Source organism: Epinephelus lanceolatus, chromosome 10 (assembly GCF_041903045.1).
Source record: "Epinephelus lanceolatus isolate andai-2023 chromosome 10, ASM4190304v1, whole genome shotgun sequence".
Classification (NCBI taxonomy): domain Eukaryota; kingdom Metazoa; phylum Chordata; class Actinopteri; order Perciformes; family Serranidae; genus Epinephelus; species Epinephelus lanceolatus.
Window position 1 is genome coordinate 34767074 of NC_135743.1, and position 17162 is coordinate 34784235.

Consider the following 17162-nt stretch of genomic DNA (forward strand, 5'->3'; position numbering starts at 1 on the left):
TGAAATGTCAGGAAGGTATTAAGGTATGAAAAATAGATAATGCCCAAGCCTAGTTGGTGGTAACTGAAGTGCATTCATAAGAGATGCCACACCCAGCACTGCCCCAAATGTGCCTTCTCTCCGTCACATTTAAATACCTTGCCTGAAGTTTTGAGGATGCCTCTGCACCCCGTTGGTCAGGACCCTTTAGCCCGCAGTCTGAAAATTCTAGTTTTCTTATTCTCTCTGCTGGTGTTCTGCGTGCTTTGCTTTTGGCTCAAAGGCAATATTTATACTTTGCCACCTGGATAATTGCAATCAGACGCAAATAAGGGCAAATTGCTGCAAAACTTTATGGGTGTGTTTGTGTTTGCTTATCAGCACAACAATATCCTTTGTGAATCGGACCTTGAAAAAGGAAAGATAGCAGTTGCAAGTGATGTGCGATTCATAGTGTGATCCATTCTCTGTGAACTTGCCCCTGAGTCCCAACAAAAATCAATAAGGTATCACCGTTATTGTTGTAGTATAACAATTGTGCAGTATGACTGGGCAGAGAGACACTCACTTTACTTCTAACATAAGAGCCAGAATCCCAGCAGCGGTCGGAGCAGCACTGGATGTTCCTGGAAAGTGTGTGACACAGCCACCACCAATGTTGGTCACAGAGACCTAAAGAGACAACAATCCAAACATGTCACAAGATACAACTATATAGACGCCGTGTCAGTAAATAGAGTGAAAGATGGGCACGTGTTTTCTCTAACTGCTCATCTGAAACGGCTTCCTATGGGAGGGTTTTGGGATAGAGTACAGCTTTGCAGAGGAACATGTCAACACAGTTTTACAGTGAAGATAATTAAAAAAAAAACTTGGGTCTAGTCTGACCACCTCCTAATGCGGGGTGGAAAAGGGCAGGCATCTCAGCAGACAAAGGTGATATCACACTGATAAAATTGGCCTTTCTGTTTCTGTAGCCCTGGAGTTCTTCCTGTCTTTTCACTGTTACTGTACCTCCCCCATCAACACCTCGGCTCCTTCCTCTCCCTTTCTCAGCCACTACAGCCATGCTTTACCTCCAATTAACACTCGTTTGCTTCTATGTGTCTGTGTGTGTGTGTGCCCAGCAGTCACCTAGGTCATTTGGCAGGCCTCTATAAATATCACACCAGTCGCTGCTCTTTAACAGGCTTCTCACAGCTTACATGAGCCAAAGAGCAGGGCTGCTGGCACACACACACACACACACACACACACACACACACACATATACACACTCATTAATGATAAACACTGTTGTTAGATGTGTGAGGCGGTACATGCACACTAACCAGAGGTAGTGAGCTTCCCACGCTGGCCCCTGTCAGAGTGACGGCCATCACACCGGGGCAGGGCTCGCCGAAGTAGGCGGGCTTTCCCAATTGAGAGACAGCACCGATGGCAATGTTGTAGATGGAGTTAACATAACCATCTGCACCGCAATGGTCACGCTGCATTCCACCATTACCTGACGCCCACACAAAGATGCTGCCCTTCCCACCTCGGCCCTGACAACACAAACAGAGAGACGTCAAAGTGAAAGAGCAAGTGAAAAGTGGATTTCATAAAGAATGTTTCCATCTAGCGGTCAGCAGAGCATTTCAAATAGCACATATGAAAAGAGATATCACAGTTTATAGTTACACAGGGCTCAATCACAGGGAAAAAAAACATAAGATTTCTTTGTGAAAATCCATATTTAAGATTAATAGACATTTTTTTAAAAGGTCGCTAGGATGGGGCAGGTGGTTATTTTTTGTTAGAGACAGTTTATGATGGTAACTTTACTCTTTCTATGTAAAGATGAAAACTCTTGTGGATAGTAATGGTTGTACCAGGTGGATATTAGAGAAATTGGTAATTTTTACCTTAAAGGGAATTATGCGTTTCTTTATTTTCTGTCATAAAATGTCACAATGTTGGATGTTCATATTAAACATGGCAAAATGTTCAAATAATGAGTTGAAAGTATGCATTAGTGATCCCTGTGAGCAAAAACATCAGGTTTCAGGTCGTTCCGAATTCTCTGTTTCCAATGGTTTATTCTACTTTGGCTCTAAGCTGATGTCTGCTCGTAACAGATTTCTTCATCTGCTCCAGACACACAACTGCAAGTGTTGACATTACATAGCCTACACTGCTACATGTAGCTACATGCTAACATCAGGGAAACATGTAGTCCTGGTTGCTGAAACTGTTAATTCCTCCCTCATTCCAGATCATATTCCTGCTGAACATGTCCAGTTATATTGTAAAGTCTTTCATTTGTGATTTTCAACTGGAGACAGTGTGCTATACACAGTCATTCCCTGGCTGCAAGTACACTGCTACATGTATTACGTGCTAACCTGAGGGAAAAATGTAATCTTGGTTCTTGATGTTAATTTCTCCCCAGTTTCAAATCATATTCCTGCTGGAACATGTCCACTTGTATTTAGAAGATTTTGATGGTGATTTTTCACAGAAAAAAAGTGCCACTGGTCTCTATTGCACTCATTCCCTGGCTGCAAGGATGGTGCAGAGATGCAGAAATGTGAAAGACCCAGAAATGCCGACCAATCAGAGTAGACTGAGCTCTTTTGGGAGGGGAAAGACAAAGGGTGCATACAGGTGTTCCAGCACGGACAGTACGAGGAAAAATTTTTGAACATTAAAATATCAAAACACGTATTTGTAGAAACTCAAAATACAAGTATGAACTTGAAAAAAAGCACAATAGGTCCCCTTTAAGTTCTGTTTTTAGTTGTTTTGATGTGTTGAAATCTGTTAATGTCAGCACCATATGGGTGAAAAAATGGGGAAGCATTACTCTCTCATATTTCTATAAATTCACAAGGACAGATTATACAAATCAAAACTGAAAGTAAACTAGGATGGATAATAAAGTGGGCCTCTGGGCTCATACATGTGAAAGAGGACTTATGATGTTCAACTGAGAAATTGTAATAACTTGTGATTTCAATCTCAGGGACTTCAGGGAGGCATTGGGCCCTTTGAACCCTTGGTCCCTAGGCCAGTGCCCAGTGTGTATGCTCAGTAATCCATCCACTACTCTGAATGAATAACACAATAGGTTTGTATCTCAAAACACCCAAGCAAGCTCATGCAATTGGAATAAACACCTATAGACTGTTGGAAAAATGAATTCTGTATAGCCAAGTTTTAACTGGACAAATTTTCAATTTCTCTAAATCCCTCTCTGATCTGAAACATTTCTATTCTGTAAACTCTTGAAAAGAAATAGCTGTGTATTTAAATCCATCTATATAATCTCAACACTCGACATTTTGCCCTTCCAATCTCAGCTCCACTGACAGTGAGGATGTCTGCTTTACATCTGACAGGCAGCAGTGTGAACTTGGAGATGAAAGCCGTGCCTTGTGAGTTCCTAGCCGAAGGGCTTGCGCTGTCAGGGTGTGCGGTCCGTCCATCTCGGCGCCGTTGTCCCGCGGGCCCCAACTGCAAACGTAGATGTCGATGAAGTGGATGTTGAAGGTCAGAGCTGTGGCCTCCATGGCATCAGTGACAGTGCCGTCCAACAAGCGGATACCTGGACGGATCGAAAAGGTCACATGGATCAGAGTTTGGAGGAAGGCTTGTGGAAAAAAAACAAAAAAATGACATTTTTCAAAAATGTACCAGAATTTTACATCCTGGTGCTGCTTCAAAACAGACAAAAGGATTGTGTTTTATGTTGTAAAAGTTAATGTGATATGGCCATCTACAAAAAGTTAATACAGTAATAGAGCTGCGACACAATACTGGTGCAAATGTCTGTATTTGTGTTTTATTCTGTGCCTATTTTATCGTCTGTTTACTCTTCTTTCAGATAACACTGTCTCTGGGTGTACTTCTTTGCTCTCATCTCCGTTTTCTGTCGCCGTATGACTTCCATCACTGTCTGTCTTTCTGTCTGCTCTTGCTATATTTTTATTTTTCTGCATTTCCTCCATGACTCAACGAATTGTGAGAATCTGCAAAGAAAGTGATGGCAGTGAACCTGGCCACTATCAGCTGTAAAATAAAACTGCACAATTTCTACCTTTTGTTTCTTTCTAAAAGTGGTAACTGGCTTTAGTTTAGCAAATATTGGCTCTTCAAGCTTGCTGGTCTGGGTCTGCATTGCTGACAAGCTATCACATTTTTGGACATAATGGCTTTTGGGTTGGGATTTTTTGCTGGATTATTAGTCACCAAGGGCCCTTTAGAAATATCTATCAGCCCCTATAGACTGAGAACCTGTGCTGGGTTTTTGTGCAAGGAGAGCTCAATCATTTACCAACTACCTGCAGCGCAAATTAGTGTTTGAATGTAAACTTGTAATGTAAATGTAAAGTTTAATCCATCTGACACCTTTTATAAATTTGCTCTTCAATGCATAAATTCAGAAAAGAAAAATGAAGGCATTAGCATTCATTTCATATAGGCCTATGATTTATTGGAGTGACAATACTGCTTGCAATACTTGCAACATGAGTGCAGCCAGAGCAGCCTAGGTTGCCATGCAATGTTATATTTTGACATCAGTGGATGACCAAATAACTATAGTGAAAGAAAGCTGAGACAAGTATTCTCTTCTATTCACCTCCAGGGAGCCCAGAGGGCGTCATACTCACTTACTGTGCTATCAAAGTTGAGAATGGCAGCAAAAATAACACCCCAATATGCGGCATTCACATAGTACATGGTTGGAATTATGGATTACTTCACATTATGCAACATCTTGTCAGTCTTCTACTGAAGCATTGTAACAAAAAGAGGCAGTGGTTCAGGCTGAAGCCAAAAGTGTGAGACTTCATTTTCCAACATGGAGACTGGACACTTGCCGTTAACACAACATTCAAAGTATTACATCACCTTATAAGTTGATATGGCAAACTTACAAATCCAGTAGACACAGAGCAACATTAGCATCAAATTGTAGTTGTAAGTTATCAGAAACATTTCATCTCATTTAGCTCTGTTTTGGTTCCTACCAACTCCCATTATCACAGACAGCTTTCATCCCTCAAATGGACTGATCAACCCACTGCCGTCGAGAACAAGGTTCAGCAGCATCAGGGTCAGAACAACAGGACTGTGCAACAGCTTCTTCTCACAGGTCGTTAGGCTACTGAACTCTTACTCCTCCCTGCAGACTGCTGCAGACACACACAAATGGTCTGACAAAAAGTCAACTTAATACTTCTTGTGCTACCGTGAAGTGCTGTGTTTGTGCTTGTTTTTTGTCTTTCTTTGAGCTGACGAGCTGACGCAGCTCCGCAGAGCTGAGGGGAACTGCAGAGGTGATGATTCTTTTGGATTTGTTACTACAAGTGACCCCTCTAACATACAAGAAGTCATGTGACCTATTATCATTACAAAAATACTGACCTAGCCACTTTAACACTGCTTAACTTAACATGGCGGATAAGCCGCTAACGGTATATAGTTAAAACAAATGAGCACCTTGCAGACCCCCTGATGGAAATACACATAAACAAGTGTGAATTCCCAATAGCTGTGACTTACATACTTAATTTCTTTTTGGGCACAAACTGTGGCTGCCAAAATTTTTGTGGACAGACCAACAAACCAATCAACCAACTGAGAGAACAAGCTATAGAGCCGTTGCGGTGGCAATCAGGAAGTAGAACTGCAATATTAGGTTCTCATCCATACACCTGTCTGACCCAATCACGAGCAGTGCCATTGAATGCGATCACACCAGTTGACTACCCTGGAAACCCAGAGTTCTCGCGAGAGTACAATTTGAATTTGCTCAGCGAGTCACTCTGGCAATCAGTAATGATGCTCATCACCCATGCCGCTGGAGCCAAGCTGCACCAATCACATCGGTGTATCTGATATAGGCGGGCCAGAGGCGAGCTAAACAGATGACGACAGCACTGTGACTATGAAGTCTGAAATCAGTCAGTAAACATTGCAAGATGGCTACGGATGAACACCACTTGTTTGAAATGGCTTTAGCCTCTACAATGAACGAGTTAGACTTGGCTTTTTCTCTAAAAGAGGAACAGAAGACGGCGCTTGAATCTTTCCTTTGCAAGAAGGATGTTTTTGCTGTTTTGCCGACCGGATACAGCAAGAGTCTAATCTACCAGTTAGCTCCGCAGGTAGCGCTCTGGATACGTCACCCCGTGTATTGTTCTGATTGGTCGTAGTGTTATCCAATTGCGTGCAGTGATATTTTCAAATGCGTGCTTGGTGCCGCCCCTCGAGTTGGGCCATTTGCATTACTCATAGCCAGACCCTAAATCTTTCTAGATTTGGGTCTGGATTTCCAGGCTACCAGTTGACACAAACAGTTGCCAATCATGACATCACCCCCACTTTTTATAGCATCAAATCACAAACATCCATTAAAAATGATTTATCAGGCTCAACTTGTTGTCTTTCATCATAGTCACTCAGTGTAAACTTTCAAAACAGCATCAAATCTAACAGGACCGCATGAATTCACCGAGAATTTCAAATACATTTTCTAAACACAAGCTAACAGAGAGGTAAAGCTCAGTCAGTCCTCATTGTCACGCAGTGAGCACAGGTCTCAACAGCACCCAGTAGTTCGACATGCATCTTTCATTTGGGTCTTGCCCCTTCATCTCCTGCGCGCCAGACCCTGTTTATGAGTCGGGATAAAATAGACTCAGGGAGGTGAAATTAAGACTAACTGTGGAAAGAGATTCCTGGTCTTGCCTCCCAAACAGTTTTTTTCTGTTTTCGTCGATTCTGCCAGAGGGTCTCATCAGCCTCTGACAAATGAGGGAGGGTCAAGGGTTAAAGATCACAGAGTTCAAATGTCAGAGTTCAACCAAGGGATTCCTCTATTCATACTCCATGTCTCGTGTTGATGACACCACTGTATGAGCGTTCATACAGCTGCGTCCAGATCTGAGTGCTGTGGGAAATTTTCTTACTCAAACATATCATGTACTCCTCATTAACTTGTGCTTTATAGCACTCTTAGAGTATCCTATAAAAATCTTTGATTTCACAACAGAAAATGGGCTATCTTGTGTATTCATCCCTCACCAATGTTACAACCAACACTAAAAAAGCCATTACTGAGGCTCCCACTAAAAAATGAGCTGTTAAATAGGGTCAGCACGGCTCAATAGCAGCCAGTCACCGTGTAGTCTCTCACTGTCACACAAACCCAAAGCCATACATGCACACGAAATAAATTACATACTCTTTTTCTTTCTCAAGAAATATTTAAGATCACTTAAAACCAAAACTTCATCTTAAAGACTTTCAAACAGATACATGATGCTACAGATACATGACTTCACAGTTGATGAGGTTGTTTTCAGCTGTAATTTGGCAACATAGACAAAACTAACACAGACTGGGTAAGGCTCTAGCAAAATAGGAGACTACCAGGACTACAAACTAAATCAACAATGATTTTCATCATTCATCATTTTCTGCCAAATTTTTAGAATGCTATGCTCAAAACCAACAAGCATTAAAATGTTAATTTCCATCCATCCATTTTCTAACCGCTTATCCTCTTGAGGGTTGCGGGGGGCTGGAGCCTATCCCAGCTGACGTTGGGTGAGAGGCAGGGTACACCCTGGACAAGTCACCAGACTATCACAGGGCTGACACATAGAGACAGAAAACTATTCACACTCACATCTATGGACAATTTAGAGTCATCAATTAACCTATCCTCAAATTGCATGTCTTTGGACTTTGGGAGAACCCCACGCTGACACGGGGAGAACATGCAAACTCCACACAGAAGGGCTCCCACACCTGGGATTGAACCAGGAACCCTCTTGCTGTGAGGCAACAGTTCTAACCACCAGACCACCATGCCGCCAACGGCATGCTTAGTTGTAAATTGCATGTTTTTCCTGTCAAAAAATGCAGCACTGGAAATGCTATTTATTTATTTGTTTGTTTTGTTTTGTACTGGAGATCACTGCAGAATGTGGGCCAAAAAATGAGTTTGAAGTATTTCATTATGACATCATTCAATGCATTTTGTTTAATTGTTTTTTGAGGTGAGGTTAAATCAGGTCTAGTTCAAAGGGTCCTTTCACAAATCACATTTTATCTCTAGAAGAATTAAAAAGTGAGAAATTAATCAATCTTTCATGTGCCCTTTTATTTTAATGATTTCGTTTTTGCATCAATGCAGAGAGCCAAACAAATCCACCTTGTTATTGTTAAAAATATTGTTCATTTAAGCATCGGTCATCCAGATTTTAGTTGCTTTTTTTAAGTGACTTCTTTTTTCATTATCACACAATAGTGGTTCCTTTTAAGAAATTAAAGGCCTACTACAAGTGTGTTTTGAAAATGCCATGTCATAGTCTTGGCCACTGCAGTATACACCCACAATGCACTGCCTCCCACTGTCTTGATGAGGCTGTATTGTTTTCCTCACCTCCGATCCTGGCATTGAAGGCGATGCCCACACCGCAGTAGGAGTTGTTGGCCTCCATGGCAACTACCCCTGCACATCGGGTACCGTGACTGAAACAGAGGGGGAAGATGTTAGCCACTTACTGAGACTGAATATGCAGAGATGTGAGTTTTCCTTTTTGTTGGATGTGTTGACCAGAGCACACCCCAAATTAAGCCTGGGCAGACAATTACATACAGTACAGCCTGCAAATTCAGACTGGTGGTTCAGACAAACACCAAGATATTGGAGACTGCAGCTGAAACCAAGGAAAGCTTTCTGCAGCTGATTTTCTGTTCATACACAGCACTGACAACACCGTAATATTTCTTGACTTGACACCACATGTATGTAGCTGTTTGCATTTACTACATTTTCGACATATGTTAAACATATTTACAGTAATAAACCAGTAATATTATAATGACTGTATAATATCCTTCAGTGGGCTAACTGACCATTTGTTAAGCATGCTGCTATAGTTAGGCTTGTTAAAGCAGGGGTGCAGAACTTCCACCACCCTCCTCTGTCAGTGACAATAAGTACATAAACACTGTTGACGCATGCAGGTGAGCCTGCTGCATCTCTTCCGCCCCCTGGAACGCTCTCTTCAATTAATTTTTTTATTTTTACTTTAATCCTTTCTCTTATCACAATATTCCTCTTACCACATATGTTTGTTTTTTTGTTGTTATTTTATGGAGAATCCACTCCACAAACTTTTCTTGGACGCTTCTTAGGATTTCCCGCCTCTACCCACATTAGCTACTGCTCCGTCTCTATGGTCTTTCCCCCTTCCTTTAAAAAAAAAAACCCCAACTATTTCTATCATACATGGTATGGGATGAGACATCAGAGTCATGCACATACCTATGATGCACTGAGAAAACAAAATAAATGCAGTTACAATAGAAAAATAAAACTAAAACAAATGTAACCTAAAATTTAAAAAATAACCTCTCCTCACTTTCACTCTGACTGGTTGATTTAAAACGAATCACTTCCAGTGTGCCTGCTTGGGAAAGTTGCCACAGGCACCACAACTCCAGTGTACTGTGAAATACAGTACAGAGAGCTTTCCCTCATGGTGATAGACTTCATCAGCATTGTGGGAACTTGTTTGGCAGTAGCTTGAATGTAACAGACTTTCATTTATGTGTAAAACTCCAGCACCCTAGCTTTTCTTTCAAGTTTAAGTTAAGTTTAAGTTTATTTACTTTATTAATCCCTCTGAGGGGAAATTCAATGTTTTCACTCTTGCTTGTCAATTACACACAGGTCCGAAAGACACACACATGCACAAACAGGACCTATACATGCACAAAGTGGAGAGATGTCAGAGTGAGGGGGCTGCCCTTGGTGAGGCGCCCCGAGCGGTTGGGGGGTTTGGTGCCTTGCTCAAGGGCACCTCGGCAGTGGAGGTGAACTGGCACCTCTCCAGCCACCAGTCCACGCTCCATATTTTGGTCCGGACGGGGACTCGAACAGGCAACCCTCCGGTTCCCAACCCAAGTCCCTATGGACTGAGCTACTGCCGCAGTTTACAGTGACAAGAGTGGCAGATTTACCACTGAAAATTATTATTAATTTTTGGAACAGTTTGGTCCTTGATTTCAGGCAGAGATAGGCAAAAGCGGCCTTTCTAGATTCTATCATCTATTGTACAGCTACATAGGTAATTATGCTAACATCACATCCATGAGTTGACTAAAAACGTTTTCAAGCTGACTCGTTTTCAAAGGAAAATTATGTAAAATGTGCCGTAAATATTAGGGCTGTGACAATAACCGCATCACCGCAATACTGCGGTCACGTGATGCCTACCGCGGTGAAGAGGTCATCACCGCAAAAAAAAAACAAAAAAAAACAAAAACTGATTCATCATGGCGGCGGATCTAGTTCCCAAGCCAAATGTTAAAAGAATACTCCGACAATTTGGGAGTCATGCCTTTCGCTATCTTTTTCATATTGAGACAACATGATGGATACCTAATTATTTTTCCTCAAAGTCAACCTGAGATTCTCACGTTCACAATGACATTATTCGACTTCATATGTGGAGCTTTTAATGTAAAATGGTGATCAAAGAGATGGGCAGGATTTCTGTTTGTATTTGAAAAACATATTTCAATTTGAGTATTTTCAAAAATTCAAATGTAAGTTAAAACAAGATACATTAGAGTGGAATTATTTTGAGAGAGATTTTCTCAATGATTCATGAGACACACAACAAGACTGGGTCAAAATCTAGTAAATGGCTAGATTGTTTATGAAACACTAGAGGGCTTATATTTTAAAAACAAGGGCTTTTAATTTGAAACAGGATGTTGTGGCATTCACTCAGTCACAAACTCACAGATTTTTGCTCTAGCACTCTTGACCAGCTGTTGCGGTTTGTCCACAAACTCAATGTAAATACATGTTAAAATTAAGAACAATACACACAGACACAGTCAGACAGCAGAAGGGACCTTCATCCTCTAGAGCTGTACCCACTGATCATTTAACACAACTCTGCCCTCCCCAGCTCAGCTTTGTGATGGATGTCCCTGCAGGACTGGTGGAGGCTGCGCAGACATCAGCCAGTACTGGAGGCAAGTTATACTAATCATGATAGCTTGTAAAACGTCCTATTGGTGTTAGTTAATAGGCCTAACTGAGAAACTGGTCAACCTCTAGTTTGCACCTTACATTAGAGCAGCTAAATACACCATTTAATCCACTTCTTACACATTTTCTCTTGCATTTTTGGTTTCAGAAAGACTAAATTGGACAACTCATTGACTCTCCTAAGAACAGAAACACAGGACAACAGTCATTACCTATTCTCCTCATCTCTGACAGGCATGGGATCATGGGACAGACCGTGTGAAGCACGCAGGTCAAAACTTCCGAGGGCCTCCTGTAATCCAGACAGAAAATAAATGGAACACGGTGTAACACTCAACGCAAAACATCAGAGCGACATGACAGGAAATGAAGGAATCCTGTGAAAAAGTCTTGATACTGGCACTTGAATTAGTCTGTCAACATTTTTCTCCTGACTGACGGCAATCACTGTCACTGAGGAGATGCCTGTGACTGTGTCTGTGTGGTTTATGCGTGCCTCATAAAAGTGAGCATGTTTGAATGACTTGTTTGCCAGTGTATATAGGCATAACAGGAGGAGGATGTCTTGGCAGCAAACCGTACAAGAGCAATTATGTATCTCTCTCCAGCCAGGCTTATCCATGCCAGACAATCTGCTCTGACAAAGTACAAGTTGGCCTGTGTGCTTCAAACTGCCTATAGGATTATAAATGACAAGGCAGGAGCAAACAACACTGCCACTCCACATATGCTTTATGGCTAGCCGGTGTAACACCAGCCTAACAGAATAAAACAGCTTTATGACTATATGAGCGTTTTATTGTCTCAGGTTTTAACTAATAGAGAAGTTGGGCCGTTTAAGAGAAAGTCAATACTCAGATTTCAGTCTAATTAAGACCCAGGAATGTTTGTGTAAACAAACAGCACTGATGGAAAACTATAACCTTATAAAAAGACTGCAGAAATTACATTGCACACCCATCCCTGAGATCCACTTGGCTGAGATCACTAGAATGACAACATTTTACTGCCCAGCTGAAAGGTCCAGTGTGTAGGATTCAGGGGGATTTATTGGCAGAGATGGAACAGAATATGATAAATACGTGTTCTTTAGTGTATAATCTGATGACAAAAACAATCATTGTATTTTCATTACCTTAGATTAAGTTGTTTATATCTATGTAGGGAGCAGGTACTTGTCCACCATGTTGCACTGCCAGACAGACAGACAAACCGACCATTGGCTTTAAATGGAGTCATTCGCGGTTTTATACCAGCTGCCATAGTTTAAGGCACCTGTGCGATGAGCAGCGCAAAAAAACCCACTGATTTTTAAATGTGAAACTGTTTATTTCATGTTTTTACTAATTTTAATCACTGGGTCCATTTGTTTTGGAGAGCAAGAGACCTCTGCGGATATTTTGGCTTCCATAAGAACCATGTGAATGTCTGGATCAGAAAAAAGGTGAGCATGCATTACGAGGTGCTAGGTTAGCAGTAAAGCTGTAATGCGCTGAACAGCATTGGGAGAACACTGATTTATAATGTAAAACTGTTTTATTCAGTGTTTTTACTGTTTAAATTGACAGGGTTTATGTGTTTTCAAAAGGAGGAGACCTCTGCAGAAAATTTGGCTCCTTATAAAAACCTCCTGAACATCTGGATCTTAAGTTATCAGAGAAAAAATGTGAGCAGACATTAGCATGTTCTGGGCCAGCACCTCGGTTTGCAGTGTAGGAGAAACATTGACATGTATCGCAAAACTGCTTTATTTAGTGTTTTTGCCTTATTTTTAAGGTCTGATTGTTTTGGAGAGGAAGAGACCTCATCGAATAATTCAGCTCCCAGAAAAACCTCCTGAACAATGACCACTGAAGGAATCCTTAGATTATATCTTGGCACATGGGAGAAGTTTCAGCTGGTTGCAATCTGCAGTCCTCACCGCTAGATGCAACTTAATCCTACGCACTGTTCCTTTCAATAAGATACGGTAGATATCAATTATTGTTGGAAAATCTCAATTTGAGTTGACTTACAAAATTTTTCTTCAGGTCCTTGTTTGTGTGATCCACCCCTGAGGATGACAAAAAAGAAAACGTAATAAATGAGTCAAAATCAAACTGTGATCAGGGTATTTAATACTGAGAGGAGACATCTGATGCTCTGGACAAAGAAGTTAAAGAAATCAACTGCACATTTTGATGTTTTGGTATGTCAGAGCATGCCTAAGTGCACTCATTGTTTCATTATTTTCTGTGGAGCCATGTAAGAGCTGTTTCAAGTCATTTGTGGTAGACAGGTTATTAAAACTTTGAAATTTTGAGTACCCTGCTAATTGGTGTAATTAATTTGCCAAACTGTAACGGTGAAGTTTTGTCAAGATCCAGGCTTTGCTGCATGAGGCACTGCACATGACTGATGGATGAGTGAATGAACAAATGGGCACCGAATAATCTCTCGTCCCTTCAAATGTATTCATTTTGCCATTTTTTCCCTTCTTTCCTTCACTCTGCACCTTTCCCTGCATCTTTCTTTTATCATCCTCTCTTTCCACATCAGTTGCCTTTCTTTTACTTGCCCCCTCGCCGTCCTCTCCCTCTCCTCACCCCGACCACCACCTCCTCCTCCTCCTCCTCCTCCTCCTCCTGCATCTCTGCTGCATCAGGGCTCCTGTGGTCTCAGTGAGAGACAAACGAATGAGGGCCCCAGGAGGGCCGCGCCTGCTCTGCCAGACATCACTCACTCTCTCTCTCTCTCTCTCTCTCTCTCTCTCTCTCTCTCTCTCTCTCTCTCAATCACACACACACACACACACACATACGCACACACATACGCACACACGGGACCTGCCAGCCTTTGTCCCATGCAGGCAGTGCCTCCGGGTTGTCATGGTAACTTGCAGTCGGTTTTGCTGTTGAGGCCTGATTGTGTTGAGCTCAGGCGGGATGGAGCCCTGGGTGGGTGAAGCCTCATTGGAGCCTGCCATGCCATGCCATGCTGTGCCATACCATGCCAGGTCAACCTGCTACGTCCTCTACATAACCACTAATGCTTTATTCTCTCCTTGTCCACCACTCTCGATCTTCCTCTTTACATGCGATTTGTTTTACATTCTCTTTCTCTCTCTGTGTTTTTACCCTGGTTGGCGCTACTGATGCCCTGGGTCTCTCCGACAGTGAAATATATTTTTATTTCCTTGGATAAATACAGAATTTTATGAGTGTTAAAGTTGCATTCGTTCAACTGCTTTCATCCACATCTCACGATCTCCATCCACAGATGCAGTTCAGATTTAAGGTTATTTTGTCAAACAATTGCATTTTACTGTATGCTTATAGCAAGTGTGGCTGAGTACAAGAAAAATGTAGCACCAGTTGATACTGAACATTTTCATAGATTTTTAGTTTCTTATTCTCAAGGGAACAAGAGAGAGGGCTCTCTGGCCAACTTTCCTCCTTGCCTGAGCCAAGTTGGATTTCCACACTGAACACAAGGCCAAGCGAGGATGCTGGGCAGGTTTTTTGCATACTTTTGATTTAAAGAGGTATATCGAGTGATACTGCGCTATGGGCCAACATGATGTCTTCATATGGAATTCAAGTGATTCATTAAAGAGTTATGAAATGTCAGATATCTTTTCCAAATGCCCCCTCATGCTGATCTGTTTTCCTTTATAATCTTCCAGCTTCATCATCAGTGAAATCAGGAGACTCTCTTATATTCCTCTGCTCCAACTCCATCTCTTTGCTCCAGGATTTGTCCTTTTCAGTTCAGAATCTCCAAGCCTTAATTCTCTATGAAGCTACTCTGTATTTTTTTTTATGTATTTATGAAACTATGCACAACAAAATAGTCACTTAAACGCGAAGACATCCCCCCGATTTTTGAGAAAAACATAATACTGCTGAAAAGCAAATGGACATCAGAGGTTTTTGGTGAATAAACATGCTCAAGCATATACCAGGGCCTAGATGTAAAAACAATGTGAATGTGTAAAACCCATGTGTGCACCTACACATAAATTGTTTTTTACAAAAGAAAACTGTGCAGTGACAATGTACGCACAACCTGTAAGTAGTGCTGCAGTCACAACTATAGATATGCAAACAGATGTTTAAGGGCTTTTCTACATCTATTTATGGCATTAGTGGGAGTGGAAATGAGGCACATGTATGTGCATGTGCACCTGGTTTCAACATGACAGAGATTTATAAAACAGAAACATCCATACGTACTGCTTTATAAATTAGAGGAAGAGAATTCACTTGCACATTTCTGTCTGTGTGTACACACAATTTTAGTGGTGAATCTATATATGGTTTTACGTATCCGGCCCCAACTGTTGCTGACATTATACCCCCTTTTACGAAGCCTCTTCGAGACGGGAATTTCACAGCGTTATGCCACCTTGCTGTTCTGTATAAACGGTACAATCGCAGAACGGGGGTACAGAGTTGTGTCGCCTTTAAGCTGGCAGAAGAGGCAGCAACAGTGGTGAAACAACCTCTGTGTAAAAGGTACAGCTGGCAGTACAGGACCATCAACAGGATGGGTGTGAGGTTTACACAATGAGTTAATTTGCAACAAACACCGGGAGATTTTAAAAGCAGCTGATAGCAGTTAGCAGCTAACTCAAAGAGGAAGAACTGCAGCCGAAAATGTCTGCAAATTGGGAAAACAATGAGGTCCTGGCATATAAAAGGGATGGTAAATGATTGTTATCCCCATGTTAATGCCATTGTTATTGTTTATAAAGACCTGCTAACTAGTATGTTTTATGTAACACTTGAGGCCAGTGCTGTTGTATTACATGTCACGCCTCTTTTGATCCATGAAGCTGTCACGCTGTCTAAAATCACACTGGAGCTGTATAATGCCACTGTTGTTTGATTCTGTGTAAAAATGCAAAGGTGGCATAAAGAAGGGAAAAAAAACATTTATTTTACTACCTGAATGGATACAACTACAACTACAACTAAGGGTGAGTGGGTGAATGTTTTTGTAATTTTGGTGAACTAACCCTTTAATGTTCCCCAGTAGCTACATGTAACAGTAAACGACAGTGAAAGCAAGTCTAATCACAAATTATTTCAAGGTTTTAAAGGAAAGAGTGCAACCTGAATATGACATTAAAACTCATTTTGGAATGACCATCTTTTTCAGTCTGGGTGAGGTTCCCCTTAGTACATAACTGCAGCTCTATCAACAGTGGATCTCTGCTGTAACATTAAAATAATTGCTTCTCTGCAGGAGGCAAAGGAGCCTGCTTTATTAAGAGTTCATCTTTGTTTCAACTAAGTTATGAGAAAGATGTCTTTGTGTGCATTTATACGTGTTGTTGTGCTTCTATGTATGTGAGTGAGAACCTGCCAGAACACAAAGACAACCACACAGAGTCACCTCAGCATTTACTTTGTGATGGAGACATCTTTGGGAATTATTAACGTCATGCTGCTTTGGAGGGAACAAGTAACAAGTGAGCAAACAATGGTGGGGGGAGAAGGAACGGAGAGGCAACAGAGGCAGGGGAAGGATGATTGGACCCAAACCCCATTGGACTGACACTGTGTCACTCTGTTACTATGAGTATGAGTGTGTGACACCAGTGACAATGGTAAGAGGAGGTGACCACTTTATAACCTTAAAATAAAGGGATCAATATGCAGTAAGTTGACAAAACAATGCAGGAAAAAAGGCAAATTACAGGCAGCACTAGAAAAAGTAGGTTTTAAGTTTAGTTCAGAACTGGTCACTGGAACTTCAAAGTATGTAGTAGGATAGAGACAAATCCAGCTTCTGTGTGTCTTGATAATTGATGCAGATACTTTAGAATGGGTTTATGTGTGCATATTTCATACACACACATAAGAGGGTTACAATTGTCTAACCTGTCTGAGATAAATGCACTTTTCAATTAACTTTTTAATATTACGTTTCAGCCCCCTAACTCTCAAACCATTTTTTTAGATTACAAAAGGCTGATAACTGATTTAATATGACTACCAAAAATAAGATATGACTATGAGATGCCATCCATATTTCTGGCCTGATACACTGTGTCAATGCGACTATACAGTAGTCCACCTGTGGAAGAGAAACGTAATTTTAAGTGTTGTCTGCATAAGTGTGAAAATTA

At 41.3% G+C, this 17162-nt stretch overlaps 1 protein-coding gene across 4 annotated transcripts in view; it reads right to left on the bottom strand.

Annotated features, from left to right (window-relative positions):
- LOC117266197 (proprotein convertase subtilisin/kexin type 4-like) overlaps positions 1-17162 on the bottom strand; it is a 227562-nt gene that overhangs the window by 87873 nt on the left and 122527 nt on the right. For all 4 annotated transcript variants that reach the window (XR_013492226.1, XM_078171966.1, XM_078171965.1 and 1 more), the window contains 6 exons: positions 13063-13100; positions 11260-11339; positions 8420-8508; positions 3396-3568; positions 1311-1526; positions 548-651 (listed from right to left, as the gene is read on the bottom strand). Coding sequence is in view for 3 of the 4 variants with exons in the window: in XM_078171966.1 (XP_078028092.1) it covers positions 548-651; positions 1311-1526; positions 3396-3568; positions 8420-8508; positions 11260-11339; positions 13063-13100 (700 nt within the window). In the remaining variant the exon portion in view is untranslated. The remainder of the gene's footprint in view (positions 1-547; positions 652-1310; positions 1527-3395; positions 3569-8419; positions 8509-11259; positions 11340-13062; positions 13101-17162) is intronic.